We start from the raw sequence: 27,157 nt of genomic DNA, 5'->3' as shown, positions 1-27,157 counted from the left end.
TTCACGAAATCCCGACACAAAAACTTGAAATGAAGCAATTGTGTGCGAAAATCGTACCGAAGCTCTTGACGCCAGAACAGAAAGCAAAGATTCTCTGCCTCGTGATGACTGGGTGTTGTGTGATGTCCTTAGGTTAGTTAGGTTTAAGTAGTTCTAAGTTCTAGGGGACTGATGACCATAGATGTTAAGTCCCATAGTGCTCAGAGCCATTTTTTAGAAAGCAAAGAGGGTTGAGTGCTGTGAGGATTGCTTGGAAGCAGAGGAACGAGGGGACTTTCTCAACCGAGTCATCACTGGAGACGAGTCCTGGTTTTACGAATTCGATGTGGAGCTCAAATCTCAAAGCAAGTAATGGAAACTAGCAGGAGAACCGAGATCAAAAAAGTCGTGAAAATCAAGGTCCAATGTGAAGACAATGTTGATTGTTTTCTTTGATTCTAGGGGCATTGTTCACAAGGAATTTGTCCCTCCCGGCCAAAGAGTGAACGGAAATTTTTACGTTGAAGTTCTGACACGTCTCAGAGCTTGTGTGGCCCGATTTCGACCGGAGTTGGCAAAAGGGGGCAGGTGGATCCTTCATCACGACAATGCGCCCGCTCACGCGTCGCTCGTTGTGCGCGAGTTTTTGGCCCGAAGCTCAATCACCGTGACAGACCACCCGCCTTATTCACCCGATTTAGCCCCGTGTGACTTCTTCATGTTCCCGAAATGCAAAATGGTGCTTCGGGGGCGGCACTTGGGAGATGTGGAAGCCATCAAGGCGGAAACGACACGGCAACTGAACAACATCACAACTCAAGACTTTCAGCAATGATATCAACAGTGGAAGCGGCGTTGGCAGAAGTGTATCGCGTCTCAGGGCGAGTACTTTGAAGGAGACCATATTGTAATACCTGAATAATTGAAAAAAAAGTTATTATTCAACTTTTATACATATTTTCCGGACAAACCTCGCACATATGCGAACAACGACAATGGCGCTATAGCCAGATATATTTAACTCGTGGTTCTTAGCTACTAAATTTCCGAAGATGCGCGTGTCTGTCGAGTGAAACATGTCAGTAAAGGTGAGAGGTATGCGACTTGTGGCTGCTCCAAAATTTTAATTTCTAAAGGTCGCTTTTTTTCCTTGCAGGCGACGCCTGCACTCACTGTACATAGAGTCGTTTCTCCCTCGGCCCACACGATTGTTAGGGAAGTACTGAGGGTCGCTAATATTGTTATGGAGTCGCAGCACCAAGCACTGGACATTGTCTTGAGGGGTATATGCATACATACACATTTAGATAACAAAAGTCATGGGTACCTCCTAATATCGTGCTGGGCATGCTTTTTCCCAGCGCAGTAAATCAGCTCGGTTTTTTTTTTTTTTTTTTAAATGATGTCAACAAGTTTTTGGAAGTTTCCTGCCTCTATAGCCATCCATACTTGTGAAAGTGTAGCTGGTGCAGGATCTGTGCACGAACCGACCTCTCGATTGTGCCCCATAAATGTTCAACGAGATTCATGTCGGTCGATCTTTGTGGATAATTCATTCGCTCGAATTGTCCAGAATGTTCTTCAAACCAACAGCGAACAACTGTCGACCGGTAACATGGCGCATCGTCACATAGTTTCATCGTTTTTTGCGAACATGAAGTCCATGAATGGCTGCAAATGGTCTCCAAGTAGCAGAACATAACCATTTCCTGTCAGTGGTTGGTTCAGTTGGAACAAGGTTCCAGTTCATTCCTTGGAAGCAAAGCTCACACCATTATGGAGCCACCACCTACTTACACAGTGCCTTGTTGACAACTTGGGTACATGGCTTCGTGAGGTCTGCGCCACACTCGAACCGTACCATCATCTCTTACGAATTGAAATAGGGACTCATCCGACTAGGCCATGGTTTTCAGTCGTCTAGGGTCCAACCTATATGGTCACACGCTCAGGATAGGCACTGCAGGCGATGTCGTGCTGTTACCAAAGGCACTCACGTCGGTCGTCTGCTGCTATAAGTCATTAATGCCTAATTTCTCCCGCACTTTCGTGACAGATACGTTAGTCGTACGTTCCACGTTGATTTCTACGGTTATTTCATGCTGGGTTGCTGTCTGTCAGTGGTTGGTCGTCTGCTGCTATAAGTCATTAATGCCTAATTTCTCCCGCACTTTCGTGACAGATACGTTAGTCGTACGTTCCACGTTGATTTCTACGGTTATTTCATGCTGGGTTGCTGTCTGTTAGCATTGAAAACTCTACACAAACGCCGTTGCTCTAGATCGTTAAGTGAAGGCCGTCAGCCACTGCCTTGTATGTGGTAAGAGGTGATGCCTGAAATTTGGAATTCTTAGCACACTCTTGGCCTGTGGATCTCGGACAGTTGAATTCTCTCACGCTTTCCGAAATGAAATATGCTATCCTTATGTCTCCAACTACCATTCCGCGTTGAAAAACTATCAGTTTCCGTCGCACGGCCGTAATTTCGTCGGAAACCTTTTCACATGAATCACCTGAGTACAAATGACAGCTCCGTCAATACACTATCCATTTACATCTTGTGATAGCGATGCGACCTTAATCTGTATATGTGAATATCGCTATCTCCTGACTCAGTCAATTCACTGTAGATGTATGGTATTAATACAGCTTCATATTTTATTGTGACGAAAATATTAAGTTGTAAACAAAAATATACCACACGAAAGAGTTGAGGAAAAATCTGTATCTCAATATTAACGGAAAGTATCAGTGGAAAAATCGTTGAAGTTTCTTTCCGTGGTACACGTGGTTGAACATGATTGATGCAGTTATAATGCTGGATAGTATGTCGTTCTGGAATGGGTTCACCGTGTAGGCGCCCATCTACGTGGCACATGAATGATAACATTAGACAGCAATACCACAACTGTATCCCACAAATGATAATGAGTAATTAATTGCTCATTTCTATAGAGAATGTTGCTTCAAGGAAAATATATTACACAATTAAGCTCTAAGTTTCTTATTTTCTGATAATGTCGCCATAACGTAACAATCTTTTTCCTCTTTGTTAGCAGTGCATATCTTTTGTAGTAGCTTTGTTGAAGATTAATGGCTTTCTCAACGCATTTTAGAAATTAAAGGTGACTTCGCCGCTATCTGATGGCATGCCCTCACACTGTTCAGAGTGTCGCAGTCGCTCATCATGGGCACCACGGTCGTGGCCAACGCGCTGTCCTTCGCGCCCAACTTGCAGAAGGGCATCGACGCAGCTGCCAACGTGTTTCACCTCCTGAGGCGGGAGCCCCGCATCACGGACCCAGCAAATCCCTCCAAGGAAATGCGCGTGAGTAACAGCCATGCTCTTGCCCATCGTGACTCGCACAGGCAAGCTCTTGTTCAGGTAGTTTCTCACTGGTTCTCTCTGATCATTTCATTCTAACCATATCTCTTAGTGCGATTTCTTGAAACAATGGTCATTTTTCTCAGATTTCAAAGCAAGTCCACCCTTATTTCTGTGTTTAGGTTGTTCCCTTAAAGGGTTGAATGAACTGCAGAACATTTTTTTTTAAACATAAGTCTTCCTGCTCCATCTCTTCGCGCCGTGTGCTGTCACACACAACGTCTTTGGTAATCATCTTTACATATGCTGATGTTCGCTAATATTCGTATGCTCCGATTTTATTTTCAGTTTCTCCTCATACTGCTGAATTACGGTTTCTGATTGTTTTATCGTGTCCTCCGAAACTCTGATGCTTGTTCTGAGAAGACTGTATATCAGACGTCCTCGCCCTTTATTCCTAGTATTTCTGCTTATCTGTACGATTATATGGTTTCTCGCTTCTCACCTTCCTTATTTTCGTTCTACGCAATGCTCCCTCTTGGACGTTTCTAGAATGCATGGCTTTCTAGAGATCTCTCATCAATATTCTCGTTTCCTTTTTCCCTGCTGGAGCTAATCCCATCTTCTTTGCCTATATATTATAATCCACTCATTCTAAATAGCCATACGACAATAACCTCTTCCTATCAGTAACTTCAATTAAGTTCGCTTCTAGTTCCACCATTTATTTTTTTGATTTCTTCATTTAAGTTGTCGTTTAATAGTGAAACTCTTGCACTTCGTCTCCTGTAATCATTTTCCATGGACAGTAGTTGATCTTTTTCTGTCTTTCTTATTTTCTAAACCTCTGACTCGTATGTTCATCTGCTTCCTACTATTGTTTTGTCTATAACATTCCTTTCTAAATATATCTATAAATTTTGTCGCAGCACAGTTTACGCTGTGTGCTGAACGTCATTGCTTTCCATTTCTGTTTTATTCGCAAATGAGGAATGGAAAGAAGAGTGACTGCAGTTCTCCAAGTAAGCGCTCTCTCCTTTTCTTTCAAATTATATGTTTTCGTGAGAAACATACGAAATTTGATTTACTCTTCTTGGGACAAGTAATCTCTAGATCTTAACAAATAACAACAATGTGCGGCGCCTCTTTTGTGAAGTCCGTCGTTGCAATGAAATCGAAAGTCGTCTAGCGCCTATAGAATAAACTCAGCACAAAATATCTAATTCTTCACTAAATTTCTTCTGTCTCCGTAATTTACGCTACGCAACAGTTTTGTCATTCTGGCGAGGAAGAAGGCTCGGTGGAACGAGGGCTTAGTAAATCATCTCCTTCGTGGATGAATTTACATTTCCTTTAAATTCAGGAAGTAAATCTCAATCTGCATTTACTACAACTGAAAATGTCTGGGCATTCCGCCTGTTCCTAGACATTTGAGGATAGTGGCAGCTCCAGTGAAGAAGAACATCTTTTATGAAGTATATTAGTGGTGTCTGTTCCACTAACACTTTTATTTGTGTTATTAGATCTTGTTTAGTTTTCTTCACTGTCATTCCATACTGAATTTAAGCAATATAGTATTTTTATAGTATCCACATGAGAAATAATTTTCTCGTTTTTGTAATTATATTTTTCATTTTTGGTTTTTGTACATATTATTTCATTCCATTGCTTAGTATTTATTAAGAAACATAGTAATATTGTAACGATTAATACGATGATCGAATTAAAAGTCAGATGATCGTCTGCTTAGGAGACACGTGGAGAGGTGCAGTACGAGTCGGTGGAGTTCGCGTATCCCACACGGCTCACCACAATGGTGCTGCGTGGGCTCAGAATGGAGGTACGGCCCGGTCAGACGGTGGCGCTGGTGGGGCCCTCTGGCTGTGGCAAGTCCACCTGCATACAGCTGCTCGAGAGGTTCTACGACCCCATTTCTGGCATTGTGGTGAGTAATCGCCTCCGACGTACCGCAATCTTTCTTATTCAATTCTGGTTTCGTCACTAATGTTATTACACTCTTTCAACAGCAACATGTCGCACACAACATGATGTTTAAATCTGCTATCACAGAGAACGGGGTCTGATTCCTAGGAGAAAAAGACAACTCAATAAATTCCAATTAAAATATGTACTGGACTGGTATTTACACAAAATGTTGTACGGTGCATATCTACTGAACAGTGTTTTGGAGTGATTATTTGTTCTAGAGACTTCTGTACTAGACCACAGGCAGTACGAAACAAACGCTTTTCGATGTGTAATACACCTGGCGCATCTTCAGTCATTCATGTGAAAAGGTTGACGAGTAGTGTACAGTTCAACAGGGCATGTAGCATGACATGTGCAAAATATGGAACATTATTTGAATATGGAACATGGAGACACGATGTTAATGTGTAGACATGCAAGGTGTGAAAAAATATTCCTGCATCGGGAACATTTTCTGTACACGAAACTTACTACCTGTAGCACCGCATTGTTGCGTGCATGAGACAGACTCAGTACTACTGGAGAAACAAGCCTTACAATAAAAATGGATTAAAAAATCTTGCCTGCAATAAAATATTTATTTGCAGTGGTTACTGGGTTCGGTTAGAATGTGACCATCTTCAGACCCTTTATACCGAGATGAAAGCGGTGGGATGAACGGGGCAGGCGTTGTGACTCCACGATTGTCAATTGCTCACATTCTTACCGAAACCGGTAACCGCTGCAAATAAATATTTTATGGCGCCCAAAACTGTTTCTAATTTATTCTAGCCAGACCGCTGTTTTCCTCCATGAGAAATATTCTAAAAAATTACAGAGCCTTACAATGTGTAGATTACGATCCAGTTACGAACACACGACAAGCGATATGTGAAATGCATGTACGTGACCTGTCTGGAACATTTTTAGTAACATGTCTTATATAGTACCTGCAAAGAGAACAGGGAGTAATAGACACTGGTTTCTACCTGTGTTCAGAATTCTTCATAACGTGATATGACCACTACCACACGGATAATTATATCGTCCGCTTCACTCGTCCTCTAGGCCATACTTAGACGACTTGTAATCATGAATTTACAAAACTTCTCAGAATGAAAGATGCTAATCTCCATGGTAAGGTTGCACGTAATCGTTAACGCAGATTCGGACCGTATTTGTAGCGTGGTATTATACTAACATCATCCTCCCATTCACGCTACCGCGACGGCTGAATGGAGAACAATGCTTGACCTGTAGAACACGCTGCGTATCACGTTCCAAAATGTGGTCCTAGCAGTTATCTGCGCTGTACAGTGGACAGAATGCTAGAAATCATTCCCAAATGTAAAACAAATAAGTAAATTTAGATGGACTGAAAGAATGCTAATTTTTAGATTAAACCCTGGCGGACCAAAGTGAACACGTTTCATTTGTGTACTAAGGTGTTCAATTCGTGTGCCGTAGAAAATACATGAATACGAGGCAAAATTCTGCAGATGATATGCAGTTTTGACAATATGTAAGTTATTTACTACGACTAAATGTGGAATAGTGACTACACGTGTTTATTTAATTTAAATGTCAGTCTCTACATAAAATTTCCAAGTACTCTCGTCCTGTTTATTTGTTTGCTAGTTTGCAGTATATGAAACTTTTTAAAAAATAGCTGCGGATGTTTTTCTGTTTTCCTTTTATGACATGAAATGTAGCTGTTCCAAAAACTGATTGACATCGCAAATAACATTGGTGATTAATTTACAGTTAATGTAAACAAACTATTAGTAAGATAATCACCTAATAATACAGAGGCAGAATCGTCCAGATTGTGTTATTGCATGAATGTGGCTATTATAAACACATGGAAACCTTACAGAAGCTATTCTTTAAGGCAATTGGAAGTGACAATCATTTTCAAGGAAATTCGACTACGATTTTAACAAAAAATCAATACTGTCTCATCACTAGTATATCACACTTTTTATAATTCCTCGTTCGCGAACGCCAAGTCAACTAAATTAAATAGTCCCGCATTGGACTTCCACCCTAGTAGTGAACGCCCTAAACATAGTAGAAGAATAGAAAAAACAACACACACCGGAGAAATTGGCAATATGAAAGCAGTTCACTAGGTATTTCGGATGATTTTCAAACAAATTAAATTTTGCAAGCAAATCACGGACCCCACTTTGCATCCGCCATTTCAGTTTTCATAAAGTACTTTTACGGCATTATTTATAAATATAAAATACATTCCGTCAGTCCATATAGTTTCAAGACTTGAGTAATTAAAAAACTAAGAAAAAGTAAGATAGTGGTGTTCCGCGTAGCCTCCCCCAAACTGTGTACAATGCACAGACCGCCCCACACAGCCATGCGAAACTGTCTGAGAGGCCCTCCTCTGGGATGTTGTTCGACTCGCGCATCCCATTGGCGTGAATGTGGGCGGTTATGTGGTCTAAGCATTGAGGCTTCATGCGAATTTCAGCACTTCGTCGTGTTGTGTTAGGTTCGCATTGACAATACTAAGTCTCAACATCCGTGATGACTTTATACAGAAAAGAATTGTCCGCGTTTTGCATTTCAGTCAAGTCGCGGTAGGCAATCACAGTCGTTGTGTCTGTTCGGAAGACAGGTCAGACACTGAACCCACTTTTTCTTGAGAATACTGTGAGAATGTAATTAACACGTGATTTAGAGATGTTTCCCCATTGCGATTTGTGACACAGCAACGTTGAGTCAGCGTGTAAAAAAACTACAGATACAAAACTTTAAAGTAGAATAGATAAAAAGAAACACTTTTTATGTGGCAAAAGTTGCGCAGGTGCTGCCTTATCTCTATAGTAGTGCATGAGAGTTTTGACGCTAATGACAATCAGAGGCAGAGTGACAGCGTGTGGATATTATTTTAGAAATGTTCCTAAAAATGTCGACCATTTACATTAATGCTTAACTGAAATTTGCGTGCTAATAATAACTGTCCAACACGCTCAAACCAACCAGCTGTTTTTCAAATAACGGCTGCAGCTTCAGCCAGATGGGCAACTATCTCTTCTGGAGTGTCCATCTCAGTCTCGTACACAAAACGCTTCATCTGCCTCCACAAAAAGAAAGATAGAGAAGTCAAGTAAAGTCTATAAAACAATATTCATCACATGATACTTCGAACACCCGCTCTGACTCTATGCCTAGAGGGGAAACGGCGCACTTGTGAAACATCTTTATCAAATAAAGAAGTATTTCTTTTTTCTCCTCTAGACACTAAAATTTTGTGAACGTAATTTTTATATCCTATAAAAAAACTGAAGCACCCAGGAGACATGGTCGGATGTCAGTGTACCTTCATACGCGTACACACCGTCGGCAGGTAGATCCTCTGTGTCACCTAGAAAGCCTACCAAAGTGTATTAATGCTGTAATTCTTCAGGCTTTCCTGGCGACCTGTTGACACTTTGATAAAAAAAAAAAAAAAAACGTAATTTCTACCGGATGTTCGCGTCGTTCTCGCACTATATTTTGACGGTGTAACTCGATGGTTTCTTCATGTGCTACCCGAGAATGGTCCTTGGGCGGTTTTTTTTTTTTTTCACTTTTCATTCCCTTCCCTGAAGGGGTTGGGCAGGGTGTTTGAGGGCTTGCATTACCCTGTTCACCCTTTTGTTGTACTGGAACATTTCATTTATTTATTTGTTCAGCTTTCTTGCAGTTGTGCAGTTGATCATTTTTACAATATAGAATATAAAATTTTAAGTCATATTGAAATGCAGTACAAATGCTATAGATTGTAGAATATTTTACATCATGATTATTCCATGTATCATATTGGAACACATTAACATACAATAAAGTTAGTAGAATACAATAAAAATATAGTACAATTGTGGTGTTGCTTCATTTTATGTGTGTGAGTAGTGGTGTTGTTGTTTTATGCTACTACTTAAGCAATTTATTCCACTTTTCTTTATATTGTCCGGTATAGGTGGGAGGCGAGGATAATTTGAAGACATACAATTAATTTGATTATAGAATTGAATTTAGAGACCTGTTGTCAGTTGGGCGTTTAAGGTGCACTCCTGTTTACATCAGCTCCTCCAGTCACCTTAGGGGGATGACTTTCACTTTCGTGGCAGTGGTGAACACTTACATATTGTATATACTTTTTTAATTTTTTAAAATCTATGCTACATTTTATGTATACCTTAATTCTACTTTTTATATGCGTGCGCGTGTGTGTGTGTGTGTGTGTGGGGGGGGGGGGCGCCTTTGTATGTTTTATAGAGCTAGTTTCTCTGTCTTTGGTTCAGGTGTGGGGGAAGTGGAATGTCTTCGGTTAAGAGTTCCATGGTAATGGCGAGGTCTGGGTATGCCTGGCTGGTGTTGTATGCTACTTTACGCGCTGGTTGGATGTATTTGAATTTTGGTCGCCTGTTTACTCTTGGTCTTGTTGTCAGGATGTCTTCCGTGCCTGGACGTTTCGTTAATATGTGTCTCCCGTAGTTTGAGTTTAGTTAGCCTGGCCTGTAGCTGCTCCACGCCAGTGATGTCATATACGTCGTCACTGGGCGTGAGCCTTGGCAGTATTGAGATGAGCCGGCCGCAGTGGCCGAGCGGTTCTAGGCGCTTCAGTCCGGAACTGCGCTGCTGCTACGGTCGCAGGTTCGAATCCTGCCTCGGGCATGGGTGTGTGCGATGTCCTTAGGTTAGTTAGGTTTAAGTAGTTCTACGTCTAGGGGACTGATGACCTCAGATGTTAAGTCCCATAGTTCTTAGAGCCATTTAGTCTTGAGATGCTGCGTAAGAGTCGTCTCTTGGTCGAATAAAGTCGTTCTGCTACCGGTTTACGCAGGCCCCTAAGAGGGGTGCAGAATATTCTGTCACAGGTCTAATGTACGTTTAGTAGGTGTGGATTGCAGTTTGGTCGTCAGATCCGTGAAATCGTCCTTGTATTCGTCTGATTAGGCCTTGTCTTTTTCTTGTCTTGTCTAACAGGTATGTGAGGTGTGTTTTCCAATTTATATATTTGTCTAGGTACACACCTAGGTGCCTGGAAGTGTCATTAAGCCTTAGTGGGGTGTTCCAGAGCTTCAGTTGAATGTCATCTGTGTTTTGTTTTCGTTTTTTGTCAGGTGTCTGTGTCTAAACAAAACCTTTTGGGTTTTGGATGGGTTTGGACGGATCCCCCATTTTGCCATCCAGGTTTGTAGTCGTTGTAGGTAGGTCTGTGTCTTACGTTGCACGTTTGTCGCCTTCAATTCTGTGCACCAGTAGGCGGTGTCGTCAGCGTAAAGTCACACTGTTTCTGTATGGGTTGTTGTCGATGGTACGTCAGCCGTGCAAAGCGCGTACAGTAGCGGAGACAAGATGCCTCCTTGTGGTACTCCTGCTTGTGGTGTAAATTCTTGAGAGGAAGCACCGCCCGGCTAGGCCGCGGCGCGGTCGGCAGTGGGAACACCAGCGGCAGAGAGGACCATAGGAGCAGCGTCTGGTGGAAGCGGACCGCGGAGGGAGCAGCCGATGCGGCGCGGACCGGCTAGGGAGCGCCAAGCGCCTTACAGGCATAAATAGTGCGTTCGATCCGCCCAAGGACCATTCTCGGGTAGCACCTGAAGAAGACAGCGAGTTACGCCGTCGAGATACCGTGCGAGAACGACGCGAACATCCGACAGAAGTCCCGTTTTTTTTCAAACTCTATTAATGCTGTTTGTATTGTAACACAGACCAGGCAAGGTATATAAGGAGTGTGTACAGCGTCAGATGTTGGGCGATCACTGCGAAGGACACGGGCACGGCGCATACGTATGAGACAACGTTATCAGCACCTGACGAATTATTGTCGGTCTGCATTGGTCTGGCTGGTCGAATCGAGCAATTCAGATTTGTGTGACTTCCGGATGTGACAGTGGTCCAGTACTGGACTATAGGAACGTGAGGGCAGGCATGCTTGTCGTCAGGGTTCCGGCCGACTAAGTCTGTCCAACCACAAGGGAGCTTCGCCATACTGTACACCAAGGACATCGTCAGCTCTTCACATCTGCGCCTGCCGCCAAGGACAAGTAATGGACTCCATGCGACATCCTGTGTCATCCTACACCACTGGTCGGAGACCAGCAGCAGCTATACTAGGAAGTTATCGTTCCATACGTTAACACGAAATATAAACGACTGCGTGCAGAGTGGTGCCACGACTGAGGTGCATGGACTGCTGAAGAACGGCGTCGCGACGACTATCGGACCTGCACTACTATGGATGTACATCATTGTTACAATATTTTGGACAGCCATAGCTGTGTTTCACGTGGCGACACGTTGCGGGGAGCTTCCGGTCACAGCTGATTGTGACCAAGGGAGTTCTGACTGCACAATGGTGTGGCACGGACATGCTGCGTTCTCACGTGTTTCCTGTCGTGTGAGAGTGTCGTGGTGCGATTTTTCAAAACAGCCATTCTCGACCACACATGGCACGTGTCTCAACTCTCTGTGTCATGTTGAGGTACACCCGTGAGCAGCACAATTCTTTAGATCTATCCCCGATAGAATATGTCTGGGGTAGCCTCGGACGTCAACTCTGTCCCAGTATCCACGATACCAAGGAACAGTTCACAATTGCCAATTTCTCCAGGAAAGCGTACAACGGCATCATGACGCTCTTCCCAACTGAATCAGTGGATGCATCCACGACAGAGGTGGTGCAACATCATACTGGTATATGGGCTCATACTACCTAGTTCTTTGTGAATACGACATGATTTTCTAATCATCGAACTAACACCACACACTCTCTCAGCCAGAGATGTTTCGTTTCCCCGTCTCACTCCGGGTGCTTCACTTTCTGTCAGGTAGTGTATTCACCACATTAGAAGGAGCTGCGGTAAAGCAATAAGATTTACTTGTGATTGTATTTAATTTCTATAACTGTACGTAAATATTTAAGATGACGCCATCAAAAGCTTCGAAATCCATTGCAAAGAAAATAAACAACCTACTCATCTGAATGGACATTAGTTTGAAAATAGACTAAGTGCTCCGAAAGAAAATAATTCATTGGTAAAGCTCCCATTATACAGTGTCACCGAGGCAACAAGATTGTCATTTCCAATTTCCTGTTTGAAATATGCCAGAAATTTCAAATCGATTTTTGCCCATCATCTAAAATTCAACTGAGAACCCTGGATAGGAACGTATAGTCTGTATGGAAACCATTTCTACTTCTCGTATGAGGTCTCAATTTGACAGTACATCCCAAATTCCCTTACGTTAGTGGACAAGACTCTTCTTCTGCTCTGCCATAGACTTCTTTCCTTCCTGTTTCTTTTCATGTGTCTGTAGTCTTTGTTTCATCCACTAATTTCCTTGTCAGCATTTCATGTGAATAAACTTCTTGTGGCGAACGTTACTCATTTTCTGAAGCTTTGAGATTAGTGCACAGCCAGCCGGAGCGGCCGAGCGGTTCTAGGCGCTACAGTCTGGAACCGCGCGACCGCTACGGTCGCAGGTTCGAATCCTGCCTCGGGTATGGATGTGTGTGATGTCCTTCGGTTCTTAGGTTTAAGTAGTTCTACGTTCTAGGGGACTGGTGACCTCGGAAGTTAAGTCCCATACTGCTCAAATCCATTTGAACCATTAGTGCACATTCACGAAGTGATTTCTGAGAACTCTTCGGTTTTCTGTTTCAGTCCATGGACGGAAGAGACGTGTCCTCGATCCTGATGTCGGAGCTGCGTGCTCCGCTCGGCATCGTGTCTCAGGAGCCGGTTCTTTTCGACAGGACGGTCGCAGAGAACATCGCATACGGAGACAACACCAAAACAGTGTCCATGGCGGAGATCATTGAGGCTGCCAAGAAGTCCAACATCCACAACTTCATCGCCTCACTACCTCAGGTACTGCAATCATTTAACGTGGAGTAAAACAGAAGCAATTTCTGGCGTTCCCCAAGGTAGTGTTATAGGCCCTTTGCTGTTCCTTATCTATATGAACGATTTGGGAGACAATCCGAGCAGCCGTCTTCGGTTGTTTCCAGATGACGCTGTCGTTTATCGACTAATAAAGTCATCAGAAGACCAGACAAACTGCAAAAAGACTTAGAAAAGATATCTGAATGGTGCGAAAAGTGGCAGTTGACCCTAAATAACGAAAAGTGTGAGGTCATCCACGTAAGCACTAAAAGGAACTCGTTAAACTTCGGTTACACGGTAAATCAGTCTAATCTAAAAGCCGTAAATTCAACTAAATACCTAGGTATTACAATTACGAACAACTTAATTTGGAAAGAACACATAGAAAATGATGTGGGTTGGCTAACCAAAGGCTGCGTTTTATTGGCAGGACACTTAGAATATGTAACAGACCTACTGAGGAGACTGCCTACACCACGCTTGTCCCTCCTCTTTTAGAATAGTGCTGCGCGGTGTGGGATCGTTACCAGATAGGACTGACGGAGTACATCGAAAAAGTTCAGAGAAAGGCAGCACGTTTTGTATTATCGCGAAATATGGGAGAGAGTGTCACACAAATGATACTGGATTTGGGCTGGACATTATTAAAAGAAAGTCGTTTTTCGTTGCGACGGAATCTTCTCCCGAAATTCCAGTCACCAACTTTCTCCTCCGAATGCGAAAATATTTTGTTGACACCGACCTACATAGGGAGAAACGATCAACACGGTAAAATAAGGCAAATCAGAGCTCGTACGGAAATATATAGTTGTTCATTCTTTCCGCGCGCTATACGAGATTGGAATAATAGAGAATTGTGATCGTGGTTCGATCAACCCTCTGCCAGGCACTTAAATGTGATTTGCAGAGTATCCATGTAGATGTAGATGTAGATGTAGTACAACTCAAATTCCACTACATTAGGCAAATAACTTACATATAAGAATTTGTAATTTCTATTACTAATTAATAATTTATTGGCTATCGGTTTTCACCACGTCAGTTGTCAAATTTGTGGAAAATATAAACATTCCGCACAAAATGTTAATCAGTCCCTTAAAAGAGCCCACGGTCTTTGTGGAGCGCTGTAGATGGTGCACAGATGGTACCAGTTGGTCACGTGATCCTCTACCCCTGAAGTAAGTCATGGTACTAAAGTATTACGAGTGTCCATGGCATGGGATGAGCGCAGAAAAGGCGGCCGACGTGGGTACGTGACATAGTGACAGAAAGAAGATATCGTGTTTGGGCATGCCCTTGGCGACAATGTGAATCACGATCCCAGAATTGTAGATATATCAATGCGGATTGTCCAGCGTTTCTGCAAGGAATCGTGTACCGGTCGTAGCTATGTAAAACAGCTCGAGAGCAGCAGTTCGAAGAGATCCTGAGCGACAGAAATGTGCCTTGTCAATGACAATCTGTTTCATAACATACAGCAATTGCTGCTATCACTGAATGCCGATCCACCTACATCATTTTCCGATGGATTATTGTGAAGGGAGTTGCGTAACTCGCATTGTTCACAGCGGTACATAAGGCTATGCGTCTGTATTTGGCCAAACAACACAGAAACTGGGTATTAGTTGACTTGGGCCTCTAGTGTGATACGAGGAGAGTACCGATGACCCAATGAGGTGTCTAAATCACATTGTTTGGAAGGTGTAGTTCAGGTCGGACTTAGTTCTTGGAGGCTGGTGGTATGTTTCGTGCCATGACTTGGGCGCACTCATTCACGTTAGTATGAACATGATCCATAATGTTTATTTCAGTATTCGTGTTACCGTTTCTTCTACTGGATGAACCAGAACTCCACCGACAAACTTTCAGAGATTGTCCAGTGATATGCCTTGGGTATTTGGTACAAGGGACCCATGGCCTCCCGCGGATAGTTATAGAGCTATTGCAGTTCATTTGGATTCTTGCCCCAGTTAGCTCTTTATCTGTATCCCATTGAAAAGAGTGGACAACAGTGAAGACGTCGACATAATGCGCTGTGTGTCCTGTCTCTCATTCGCTCACGGTTTCTGCTGTTGAGAACAGTAATGCCCTCTTTAACGCGTTGCCCTTCAGTTTGCATTCAGTACTGCTCGGATATGGCCAGGGTTTTTTCTCCAGCGGTGTTGGTTGTACGTTAAGAGTGACACACAGCAGCACTACGGACGGTTTACTGAAGTTTGGCCGATATACACCTTTTGTGTTGGTCCGCTGAATGCAGTGAACCTGGTCCCAACGTCTGGCAATCACATCACAGCAGTTTTGTCGACGGAGGTTGCTTCATTACTCTGTGTTTTCTGTTGTATGTTTTGTTTATTGAAGATTACATGTTTCTTCACAGCTACGAATGTATATACACAGAAATTAGCGTAATTGCGGTAACAAAACAAATGAACCATACTTACATTATAGCTCTGTAACAATCCGCCGGAGACCGTGGCTCCCTTATTCCAAAATACGATTACTACGAAGATATCCCTGAAGAACCTCTGAAAGTTTGTCCGTGGAGTTCTGGTTGACCCTGTACGCCATCATGATGTAGTATGCTGTATGTATGCTGTGGACAATCTCGTCTAATGGACTCAGTTTTTCAGGGAAATGAGGTAATGAACGAGGGTAGGGGCCTCTAATTGGGTGGCTAATTTTTGTTCCTGTGTACTTGTAATCTCTGCTGTTAAAACAGATTCGTGGATAAGCTTACGTATAACATAACCGCTTAAACTTCCGCTTTTGGTCGCGTTAAAGTTCTTTATACACTCCTGGAAATGGAAAAAAGAACACATTGACACCGGTGTGTCAGACCCACCATACTTGCTCCGGACACTGCGAGAGGGCTGTACAAGCAATGATCACACGCACGGCACAGCGGACACACCAGGAACCGCGGTGTTGGCCGTCGAATGGCGCTAGCTGCTCAGCATTTGTGCACCGCCGCCGTCAGTGTCAGCCAGTTTGCCGTGGCATACGGAGCTCCATCGCAGTCTTTAACACTGGTAGCATGCCGCGACAGCGTGGACGTGAACCGTATGTGCAGTTGACGGACTTTGAGCGAGGGCGTATAGTGGGCATGCGGGAGGCCGGGTGGACGTACCGCCGAATTGCTCAACACGTGGGGCGTGAGGTCTCCACAGTACATCGATGTTGTCGCCAGTGGTCGGCGGAAGGTGCACGTGCCCGTCGACCTGGGACCGGACCGCAGCGACGCACGGATGCACGCCAAGACCGTAGGATCCTACGCAGTGCCGTAGGGGACCGCACCGCCACTTCCCAGCAAATTAGGGACACTGTTGCTCCTGGGGTATCGGCGAGGACCATTCGCAACCGTCTCCATGAAGCTGGGCTACGGTCCCGCACACCGTTAGGCCGTCTTCCGCTCACGCCCCAACATCGTGCAGCCCGCCTCCAGTGGTGTCGCGACAGGCGTGAATGGAGGGACGAATGGAGACGTGTCGTCTTCAGCGATGAGAGTCGCTTCTGCCTTGGTGCCAATGATGGTCGTATGCGTGTTTGGCGCCGTGCAGGTGAGCGCCACAATCAGGACCGCATACGACCGAGGCACGCAGGGCCAACACCCGGCATCATGGTGTGGGGAGCGATCTCCTACACTGGCCGTACACCACTGGTGATCGTCGAGGGGACACTGAATAGTGCACGGTACATCCAAACCGTCATCGAACCCATCGTTCTACCATTCCTAGACCGGCAAGGGAACTTGCTGTTCCAACAGGACAATGCACGTCCGCATGTATCCCGTGCCACCCAACGTGCTCTAGAAGGTGTAAGTCAACTACCCTGGCCAGCAAGATCTCCGGATCTGTCCCCCATTGAGCATGTTTGGGACTGGATGAAGCGTCGTCTCACGCGGTCTGCACGTCCAGCACGAACGCTGGTCCAACTGAGGCGCCAGGTGGAAATGGCATGGCAAGCCGTTCCACAGGACTACATCCAGCATCTCTACGATCGTCTCCATGGGAGAATAGCAGCCTGCATTGCTGCGAAAGGTGGATATACACTGTACTAGTGCCGACATTGTGCATGCTCTGTTGCCTGTGTCTATGTGCCCGTGGTTCTGTCAGTGTGATCATGTGTTGTATCTGACCCCAGGAATGTGTCAATAAAGTTTCCCCTTCCTGGGACAATGAATTCACGGTGTTCTTATTTCAATTTCCAGGAGTGTAGTTGCACCGTAACTCAAAATTCTTAAAATGAGCAACATTTCAGCTCCATTGTGAAGGCCTAAGGAAATCTGCGTTTTGTACTGAATGTGGTTATTTATTGCATGGTATAAACGATGTGGTAAGACTAGCAACAGCATTATCTGTCTATCCATCCTCTTCTTCTAACTTCTACACATATTGCAACTCGGCATGAAAAGTGACAAAACTTGAAAACCGACTATTTAAGTATGTCGCTGAAAAATACGCGTGAAGTGTCCCAACGCGAACTAAAAGTGCAATGGAATTGACAGCCAACAATACTTACTTAAAATTTAAAGGAAGGTTACACTATTTTAATATAACTTTTATAGAATTAATTCTTTAAGTCGAGTTTTCGCAAGTATTGCTTTTTTAGTTGTGTTGCTGTTCTTGTCTGGGTGCGATCCACAGGGTGTTCAGAAACAGATTGTAAAGCTTGTAAGGGTGGTGGAAGGGACGTTCTGCTGAGAAAAATGGCTCAAATGGCTCTAAGCACTATGGGACTTAACATCTGAGGTCATCAGTCCCCTAGAACTTAGAACTACTTAAACCTAACTAATCTAAGGACATCACACACATCCATGCCCGAGGCAGGATTCGAACCTGTGATCGCAGCAGCAGCGCGGTTCCGGACTGAAGCGCATAGAACCGCTCGGCCACAGAGGCCGGCTGCTGAGAAACAGCTGTTAAAAAAAAATCTATACGGTCATCCGTTGCAGAGTTATTAAACACTGAAGTAAGCTAATCAGATCTCTGCAAGTGCATTTTCAACCAGCCTGCCGGAAGGTAGTGTCAATTGATCTCATAGCATAGACGATAGCGCAAGAGACCGTTAAGTCTTTGACTCGGGTTCGATTCTTACTATCGTCCCCTGGCCGCTTTTGTATCTCTCTCGTTCGGTTTTAGGAAACCAAACGAAGAACACGATTGGCGACACTGTCTCTGCTAGGCCACTTGAATTTGCGGGCGGCTCGCCATTTTTGAGTAAATTCAATGCTAATTGACTCGGAAACGGAGCCACGTATCGAATTTTATCCTTAACAGTTATTTCTCAGCACACGCGCACCCTGCCACAGCCTTACAAGCTTTTCAGACGGTTTCTAACCACCCTATACAAAGTCCACACCGAAGTATCAGTTAGTATGCTTGCACGAATCACAGGAACTACTGTAAATATGTTAATACGGTTTTCAACACTAAATAAACTAATTTGCAAGAAATTTTTTTGCGTATAATACACGAATATTTCGTGGAAATTGGCTCAATTAATTAAAGTCCCTCAACATTGTGAAAAGATATCATTGCCACCTAGTGGTGAATGACAGAACTCTTTGGAATCATCTATAGATATTATAAATTTAAGGCACCTGACACATTTTTCTTGTCTGTATGTTCTGGCTAATCTCAGGAACTACTATAAAAAGTTTGATACGGTTTTAATTCATATACACACAGAGTCACGAGGGAGGTTTGTGGGCACAGGAGAAAGGCATAAGGTTACCCGACCACAGTGACAGGCAGGCGCGAGCTACTGCTACTAGAAGGCCGACGTTACCTATTGTCGACAGCCTAACTTCCCAATAGAGTTTAGGGGGTTTGAGCCGAAATGTATGAAAAGGTCAAAAAGAAAATGTCTCAAGCGCCGGAATTGCTCTGGAGTCGGGCGGACAGAAAGTCGCTGTAGATCGCATCGAGCTGCTGGTGACCACCAAGTGGCCGTAGTTCACTCCACGACATGTCACTCCAGGAAGTCAGCTGCATGTATAACACGCAACATTCATGCCTCCTGAGGACTTTCCTGGCGTTTGTTGATTAAATCATTGAAGTTATATGAAGTAACTTTACACAATGGCCTGGAAAACAAAATAACCGCCACGTCAGACAAATCGTCTGCCAAGAAGCGTCTCTCACTTACCGAATGCAGGCAAGGTGTAATCGTAGGTGATTAGTTGATTTCCAAGCATACTAATGCGCAGCTTGAGATTGCCTGAAATACAATATATAGGAGCACCCAAATTCACTAAAAGAAGCCTTTGCTCTGACAAATGATCGCTGCAGTACAGGTTAAATGCTGCTTGTTTTATTATGTTTTGTACTTTATATTCTAAACTAACACCCAGAAGTCTTTTAAGGATGTTGTACTATGATATTTGATGGAAAACGTAAAATACCTTTTCAGTCACAGTGCGACACAATGGCATTTGATCACATATAGAATTTATGTCAGTATCGGGCAAGTGATGCAACTAAGCGTAAACACAGAAAAGTGTCGTCAGCACTGTTGTTCCAGATGTTTCATTTAACAATTTACTAACTGATAATTATTTGTATTACATCTTTTAACTATTCAGTAACATCACGTGTGCATATTCACTCTGTTATGAATTTAAAAAATTGGGTCAAAACATCGGTGTTTTAATATTGCAAAATTTATACGTAAACACAAATATTTGAGAGGTCTAATAGTAGTTTTGATTACGTGCAACATCAACTCATGGGAACCTGACGATATTTTTTTTTGCAACAATACAGTCTAAAATTTCAAAATCTATTTCTTCAACATCGAATTGAGGTAATAATGAAATGTTCGTTGTTCTTGTTTATCATTAGGACATTAAGGACATTTACTGTTGTATCTTTCATTATAACGTGGCGACTGACCTGTGTGTATGTTAGAAAAAGCTATGTCTTCCATCATGTACTCTTACACTTTCATAAGAGCAAAAAAAGGAAGAGCAATACGGTGAACAATACTTAGACGTCATACTCACCGTACGTACCATCACAGTGTATCTGTACATTTTATGGATCGACGCGAGGCTTCAAGGTGAACAGGATTATGAAATGCCTACCAGAGGCCGACATTCTATACATTTTTAATCTGCAAAGATGTTTGATACTGATACTTCTCAGTAATTCAATAATTTTGACGGTATATGTAAGGGGGAGGAAAGGTCGTCGAATCTGAAAACTGTAATATCCAGCCATTTTTACTGCAGAAAGTAGAAGAGGATAGATGTCGTCAGACCAAAGATTAGATAGGGTATCAATCAACTAATTATCGATATCTGATTAATGAGGCTGATTTCAGAAATACCTTTTATGTTCTCTAGTTGACTTTCACCACTGCTTGGACATAGTTAACAGCAGCGTAATCTTGTATAACCCAAAAGTGATTTATATGTACAGAAATGTAGGGAACGTGTCTATGACTATTTCTTACCAAAGACCTTTTTACTGATCTTCTCTTTCACCATTCTCAGTTCATGTTCTTTGTTCAACAAAATAAAATCTAAGACAACCGTTGTTTAAAGCGAGCTGCAGTTCTAACAGTGTGACACTATGACACTAGCAAACTTTTTGTGAAACTGTTAAAAACAGTTATAAACTTCGATTCTTGCCCATTCTCTGCAGCATCTCTCCATTCCGTAGATTGTTTGGCTTTGCATGTCATCAATAATAATTCTTGCCACGCAGTCGTAGTGTTTCTGTTATATTACTGAAGCACCAGCTCTAACCAAGTAAGTGCATCTTACACTACACAACCATTCAAACTGGCTAAACAGATGAAACTGCTCAGTGGGTGTAAATGCAAAATAAAGGTTATTTTAAAACAACCAATGAGAGCTAGCAGATCGCTATCATTCGGAAGATACAATACTCCCGACATCTGAAAACATTTACATCATGAGAGCTAGACTGGCAGCAGATCATTATCATTCACAAGATATAATAGGCCCTACATCTAAAGACATTTGCGTCTAGAAAAAATCTTTAAATTGGATGAGTAGAATATGGCAGCTGTAAAACAGGGCCTTGTGAGACCTTCCAGAACCACGTTTTAGAGACGGATTCTATCCAATGAAAAGCGGTTGATAAAACACTTGACCTGAAAGGTCGACACGTCGAAAACTGTGCTTTTCTAACGCCAAAACACGATATTTTACTGCCATAGTGGTCATTCTTCACCGTGCGCAGTTATATTGTCATAAGTAATCCTAGAATTAAAGTCCTCAAAAATGATACCGATTTTGATAAACAGTATTCGAGAACAAACACTAATTAAGGATATTACACAGTTAGAACGAATAAGATGTGGTACATTTATGATGTAGATGAGAATAAATATTATTTGTTCCCCAGCTGAATGTTTATTATGTTTTCAACCAAACACGTTTCACCTATTCATATTAGGCACTATCAATGGTCTACAAAATAAAATGTAATTGTTCAAATGTACATATTTTCTTGTGAGACGAGAGACGAGAAATATTTTTTGGAGGCAGGTTTAGGTTATCGTAATACACTCTAAAACAAAAAAGGTGACCCACGAATCACTTACCTGAATAGGACTGAAATCGGTAGATGTGATGCACATGTAAAGATAGACAAATGATTACCATTTTAGAAAAAATGGATGATTTATTCAAGAGAAAGAGCATCACAAACTAAGCAGGTCAACAACGCGTTGGGTTACCTCTGGCATTTATGGAGGCAGTTATTTGGTTTGGCATTGATTGATAGTTGATGGATGTCCTGGGGAATATCGTGCCAGATTCTGTACAATTTGCACGTTAGATCGTCAGAATACTGAGCTGGTTGGAGGTCCCTGTCCGTAATACTCCAAACGTTCTCTACTGAGGAAAGATTCGGCGACCTTTCTGGCCAAGGTAGAGTTTAAGAAGCACATAGGCAAGCATTAGAAACGCTCACCATGTGCGGGTGGGTATTATCTTGCTGGAATGTAAGCCCAAGATGGCTAACCATCAAGGACAACAAAACTGGGTATAGAATGTCATCGACGTACCACTGTGCTGTAAGGGCGCCGCGGATGACAACCAAAGAAAGGAAATGGCACCCCGGACCATGACTCCTGGTTATGGGGTCGTATGGTGGGCAATAGTCGGATCGGAGCTGAAGTCGAAGCAGCACCCGTCACTGAAGACAATTCTACTCCTGTCAATGACATCCCAGGCCGAAGGTGTATCTGGAGACGCCCTGGACAGCGGGGGTAATACAAACTAGACGGTCGCCCGTCGTACGGCGTGACAGCGAGCAGTGATGGTCTGGGGTGCTATTTCCTTTCACAGCAGAACCCATTTGGCTGTCCTAACAGCACAGCGGTCCGTCGACGATAGCGTACGCCCTGTTGCTCTTCGTGCCAAGCTATTCTGGACTAACATTTCAGCAAGATAATGCCCGTCCGAATACGGCGCAAGTTTCTCCTGCTTGGCTTCGTGCTTGCCAAACCCTGACTTGGCCTGCAAGGTCACCAGATCCCTCCCCAATTGAGAACTTTGAAGCACAATGGGCAGGGCCCTCCAACCAGCTTGGGATTTTGACGATCGAACGCGCCAGTTGATATAACTTGGCACGATGTCCCCCACGAGAAACTCCAACAACTCTATCAACCAATGCCAAGCCGAATAACTGTTTGCATAGAGGCCAGATGTGGCTGTTCGCACCAGGATCCTCAGCCGAGACACCTAGCGCAGCCGGTCACAGCAGTGGAGTCGGCATTGCTCCGAATCAATGTCGGTGCCTTGTGATGCACTTTCTCTTGAACAAATCATCCATTTTTTCCGAAATTGTAATAATTTGTTTATGTCTATAAGTGCGTTACACATATCAATTTCCGTCCCACTTGGATAATTCCTTCGTGGTACATCGTTTTTTCCCTTAGTGTGTTTACGATGATAGGGTTGTGATTAATCATTTATTATTTTGCGTGCTATTCTTTTCATAAGTGTATTGGTTCATCTGTAGTAATTGCATGTGAGAAGTGTGCCCATCACTGTACACTTCACACTGTGCTTCCTGCTGCAGGATTAACTGAGGGATCCAGTGCAGTAAGATGTTGGAGTGGGGAGGGATGGTGTGTGGATAGGGTGGTACCACTCTCTCTCTCTCTCTCTCTCTCTCTCGCTCTCTCTGTCTCTCTCTGTGTGTGTGTGTGTGTATGTGCACGCGCGCACGTGCTTGCACGCTATTATCTTAATCCGATTTTTACTTTCATTTTTAATAACTTTACGCTAATCTGTGAATTAGTTGGGTTATTGTCCTTCAATTCTTTCTTATTTGGTCATTGAGCAACCTTTCATTTTTGTTGATGCCTCCTTGTATAAAATAGACCTTCTGAGTGAGCAGACCCTTTCTTTTCTTAAGAGTAATGCCCCGCGCCCCCACCGCCACTGCCCCTTTGCCACGTACCATTCTTTCAAGAATCGAACTCTCATTTATAAAACAGCTTCAAACGAAATCCGTCGTACGATGACTTAATTTTGCAGGTACATCCAGTAGCATATGTGGTTAAACTCTGCAAATCGTGTTGTAAATAAAGTTAGCAGTAGAGGAGTAAATTAAAATGTCATTCGTGATGCTGAAGATTTACATCAACAGCAAAAATGTAGCAAGAGATAAACTTTTCATATTATTACACAGCGCAGTCAAATTAATGTGGCCACCGCCTATGTTACACGTAAAAGTACTGTAACCGCTCGCAGGTGGAACGTCACATTACTAGCAGTAGGGGGTATATGAAGCGTGTCAGAGGGATGAGGAACTCAGCGCAGTCTTTGTCGTTAGGAGGGAACGGAGCGATTTATCAGACCTTCAAAAGCGCGTGATCATTGGATTTTAGACCAAGGTTGGAAGCATTTCCGAAACGTCTAAGTTTGTAAACTGATCGCATGCCGCTGTGGTTAATTTACACCGTGAGTAGGAAAATGGCCCTGTTCGAAACCGATGCGGAAAGAACTGTGGTGCACAACGGGCCATAGATGAAGATGGTGGACAACGGCTGCGGAGATTACGGGCGAGTAGACGCAGTTGCTAAGCAACTGACCGCCCTGATGAAGCAAGGAGCGATCAACACTGTCTCTCCAACAACTGTTCAACGAATGTTGCCACGTACGGGCCTCCGAAGTGCCTGGCTCAGGCATCCATGCTGACTGCTGTTCATTGGCGACGTAGTCTGCCCCGATAGCTGAATGGTCAACGTGACGGACTGCCGTCCTAAGGGGCCCGGGTTCGATTCCCGGCTGGGTCGCGGATTTTCTCCGATCAGGGACTGGATGTTGTGCTGTATTCATCATTATTTCATCCCCATACGGCGCGCAGGCCGCCCGATGTGGCGTCGAATGCACCAAGGCGGCCGGGCCTGCTCTGTAACGGGCCTCCCGGCCAATGAAGCCAAACGCTCATTTCCATTTCCATTGGCGCCGTAGGCTGGAATTTGCACACCAGTACCGCTACTGGACGGCCACTGGGTGGCGACAAGTGGCCTTTTCAGACGAATCACGTTTTATTTACCATTGGACACATGGCCTTTGGCATGTACGGAGTAAAATGTCTGAAAACAGACACCCTGCAAGAATCATCCGAAGGGTCCACATCAGAGAAGGGAGCGATCTGGTCTGTGGAATGTTTACATGGCATTCCCTCAATAATCTTGGCATTCTGGTAGCCATAAGGGATCAACACAACTATGCCTCTATGGTTGAGGAACAACACCCTGCATGCACTTTGTTTTTCCTCGGCATGATGGCATCTACCAACAGGACGAGGCAACTCACAGTGTACGTGTATAGTCTGAAGAGCATCAGGATATGTATATCGTACTTCCATGGCCATCAAATTCCCCGGATTTAAACCCAATGGAAAATCTGTAGGACCAATTCGATTTGGCTGTTCGCACCAGGATCCTCAGCCGAGAAACCTAGCGCAACCGGTCACAGCAGTGGAGTCGGGATTGCTCCGAATCAATGTTGGTGCCTTGCAATACTTCATTAACTCTCTTTCTGCGCTACAAAAGGTGGTTTTTGAAACTTTCGATGGGTGGTCACACTAATGTGATTGTACGTGCAGTTTGTGGGAGATGTCAGAGAGAAAAAGTTGAAAAAAACGATTGATATTATATTTAAAGTTTGATGGAAGTGAAAAAAAAATCAAATCGCTCTGAGCACTATGGGACTCAACTTCTGAGGTCATTAGTCCCCTAGAACTTAGAACTAGTTAAATCTAACTAACCTAAAGACATCACACACATCCATGCCCGAGGCAGGATTCGAACCTGCGACCGTAGCGGTCTCGCGGTTCCAGACTGCTGCGCCTAGAACCGCACGACCACTTCGGCCGGCTTGATGTAAGTGATTTCATTATCAAACACTGAATGAATGTGGTGTAACTTACGCGTCGTGAGTTACGCTGCGTCAAAGCAGTTTCTAACTTTAACACTGGGCTTACTGTGTTAAACCTTTAATATGGGATCTTATGTCTTAATGAGTATAACATTACAGCAATTCAAAATTTTAAATACAGTAAATAGTTAATAGTTACATGAAGTACTGATTTTTTTTTTTTTTTTTTTTTTTTCCTGGAAGCCGTCAGATAGACGATCTGCACCCTGCACTGGATGATCGTCTTTTGCCGTTTAACAATACAGACAGTAGTGTAAGACAGCCGTATTTCTTTTTATCCTCATGCGGTGGTGAAACATGTTGGTTGGAAAGGAAATAAATATTCATCTGCAAAACACGAATGATACTTACTCTCATCTGCATTATAAACACAACACAAATACGAAATGAGTAATAATGGGTGCAAAAATGAACAGAAGAAAATTAGCTTCTCACAGTTTCGATGGTGAGCCTGACGGGACGTGTCGCACTTGGTGTGTTTTTGCAGGGCTACGACACGCGCATGGGGGAGAAGGGCACGCAGCTGTCTGGAGGGCAGAAGCAGCGCGTGGCCATTGCCAGGGCGCTCGTCCGGAACCCCAAGATACTGCTGCTCGACGAGGCCACGTCGGCGCTCGATGCCGAGAGTGAAAAGGTAGGTACCAAAAATCCGTTTTACTACAGTGTATGTGCAGTTTCTTGCCTCCGTGTATGCAATAGGTACAGCTATAAAACTACCGTAGGCTATCACAAGCAAGTGCAGACTACCGTAGTTTTCCTGGTAGCCTTGGGCATTTAAGATTGTAACCGCATTATCTGTACATCAGGTGTGCTGCATACCTATCGGACGTTACCTCGTTTCGAAGGCTTTATTTGCTTTTGCAATTATTGTCTTAACCAGATTACCCTATAAACCAGAAGCAGTGAACCGTCTAGAAAATATGTGAGGGTATATAATAGGCTGCATAAACTGCGAGACATATCTGCTCCACTCAGTTAACCTCCTGTCTGTTACTTATAAATAATCAGTATTTTTAAGAAAAATCAAATTTTCAAGGTTTAATTCTGGATTTATTCAAAAATTGTTGATCTGTAATGTGAGACAGAGGAATGTTGTAGTGAAAATAAAAGCATAATAAAAAGTTACAGACTTACCATATAGTGTCACAAAACACAATTTCCTAAAAAAAGTAAAATTAAAAAAAACTGCAAAACAAAAAAATATCAAAAATCGCTTCAATACATCGTGCGCCTACATAAAACATCTTTCCATTAGTCACAAACAACATTCGCCCCTATCGACAATGACAGAAAACTGTCCTTGATCATGTTGAAGAACGTTCCACTGAATACAAAATAACAAGAATAAGTATACAGATTTTTTATGTTTAGGCATACAAACTGTACTTCCATGGAAAGTAACTGCTTTGTTTGCATAGAGACGCTGAAGTTATAAGAGTGGCTAATTTTATGACTTATTTTGCAATTTATATTTTGTAAGGACGTAGAATACATTATGGACTAACACTGAACGAAGTATGGTTTTAATTATGTGAAAAAGAAACAAAGAAACGAAAAACA

At 43.3% G+C, this 27,157-nt stretch overlaps 1 protein-coding gene across 1 annotated transcript in view; it reads left to right on the top strand.

The window, feature by feature from the left end:
- LOC126252987 (ATP-dependent translocase ABCB1-like) overlaps positions 1-27,157 on the top strand; it is a 180,700-nt gene that overhangs the window by 148,819 nt on the left and 4,724 nt on the right. The window contains exons 18-21 of the mRNA XM_049954014.1: positions 3,148-3,307; positions 5,055-5,249; positions 12,946-13,152; positions 26,085-26,231. Of these exons, the coding sequence (XP_049809971.1) occupies positions 3,148-3,307; positions 5,055-5,249; positions 12,946-13,152; positions 26,085-26,231 (709 nt within the window). The remainder of the gene's footprint in view (positions 1-3,147; positions 3,308-5,054; positions 5,250-12,945; positions 13,153-26,084; positions 26,232-27,157) is intronic.

This window comes from Schistocerca nitens, chromosome 4 (assembly GCF_023898315.1).
Source record: "Schistocerca nitens isolate TAMUIC-IGC-003100 chromosome 4, iqSchNite1.1, whole genome shotgun sequence".
NCBI lineage: Eukaryota > Metazoa > Arthropoda > Insecta > Orthoptera > Acrididae > Schistocerca > Schistocerca nitens.
This window is presented reverse-complemented; position numbering and strand designations above follow the sequence as displayed.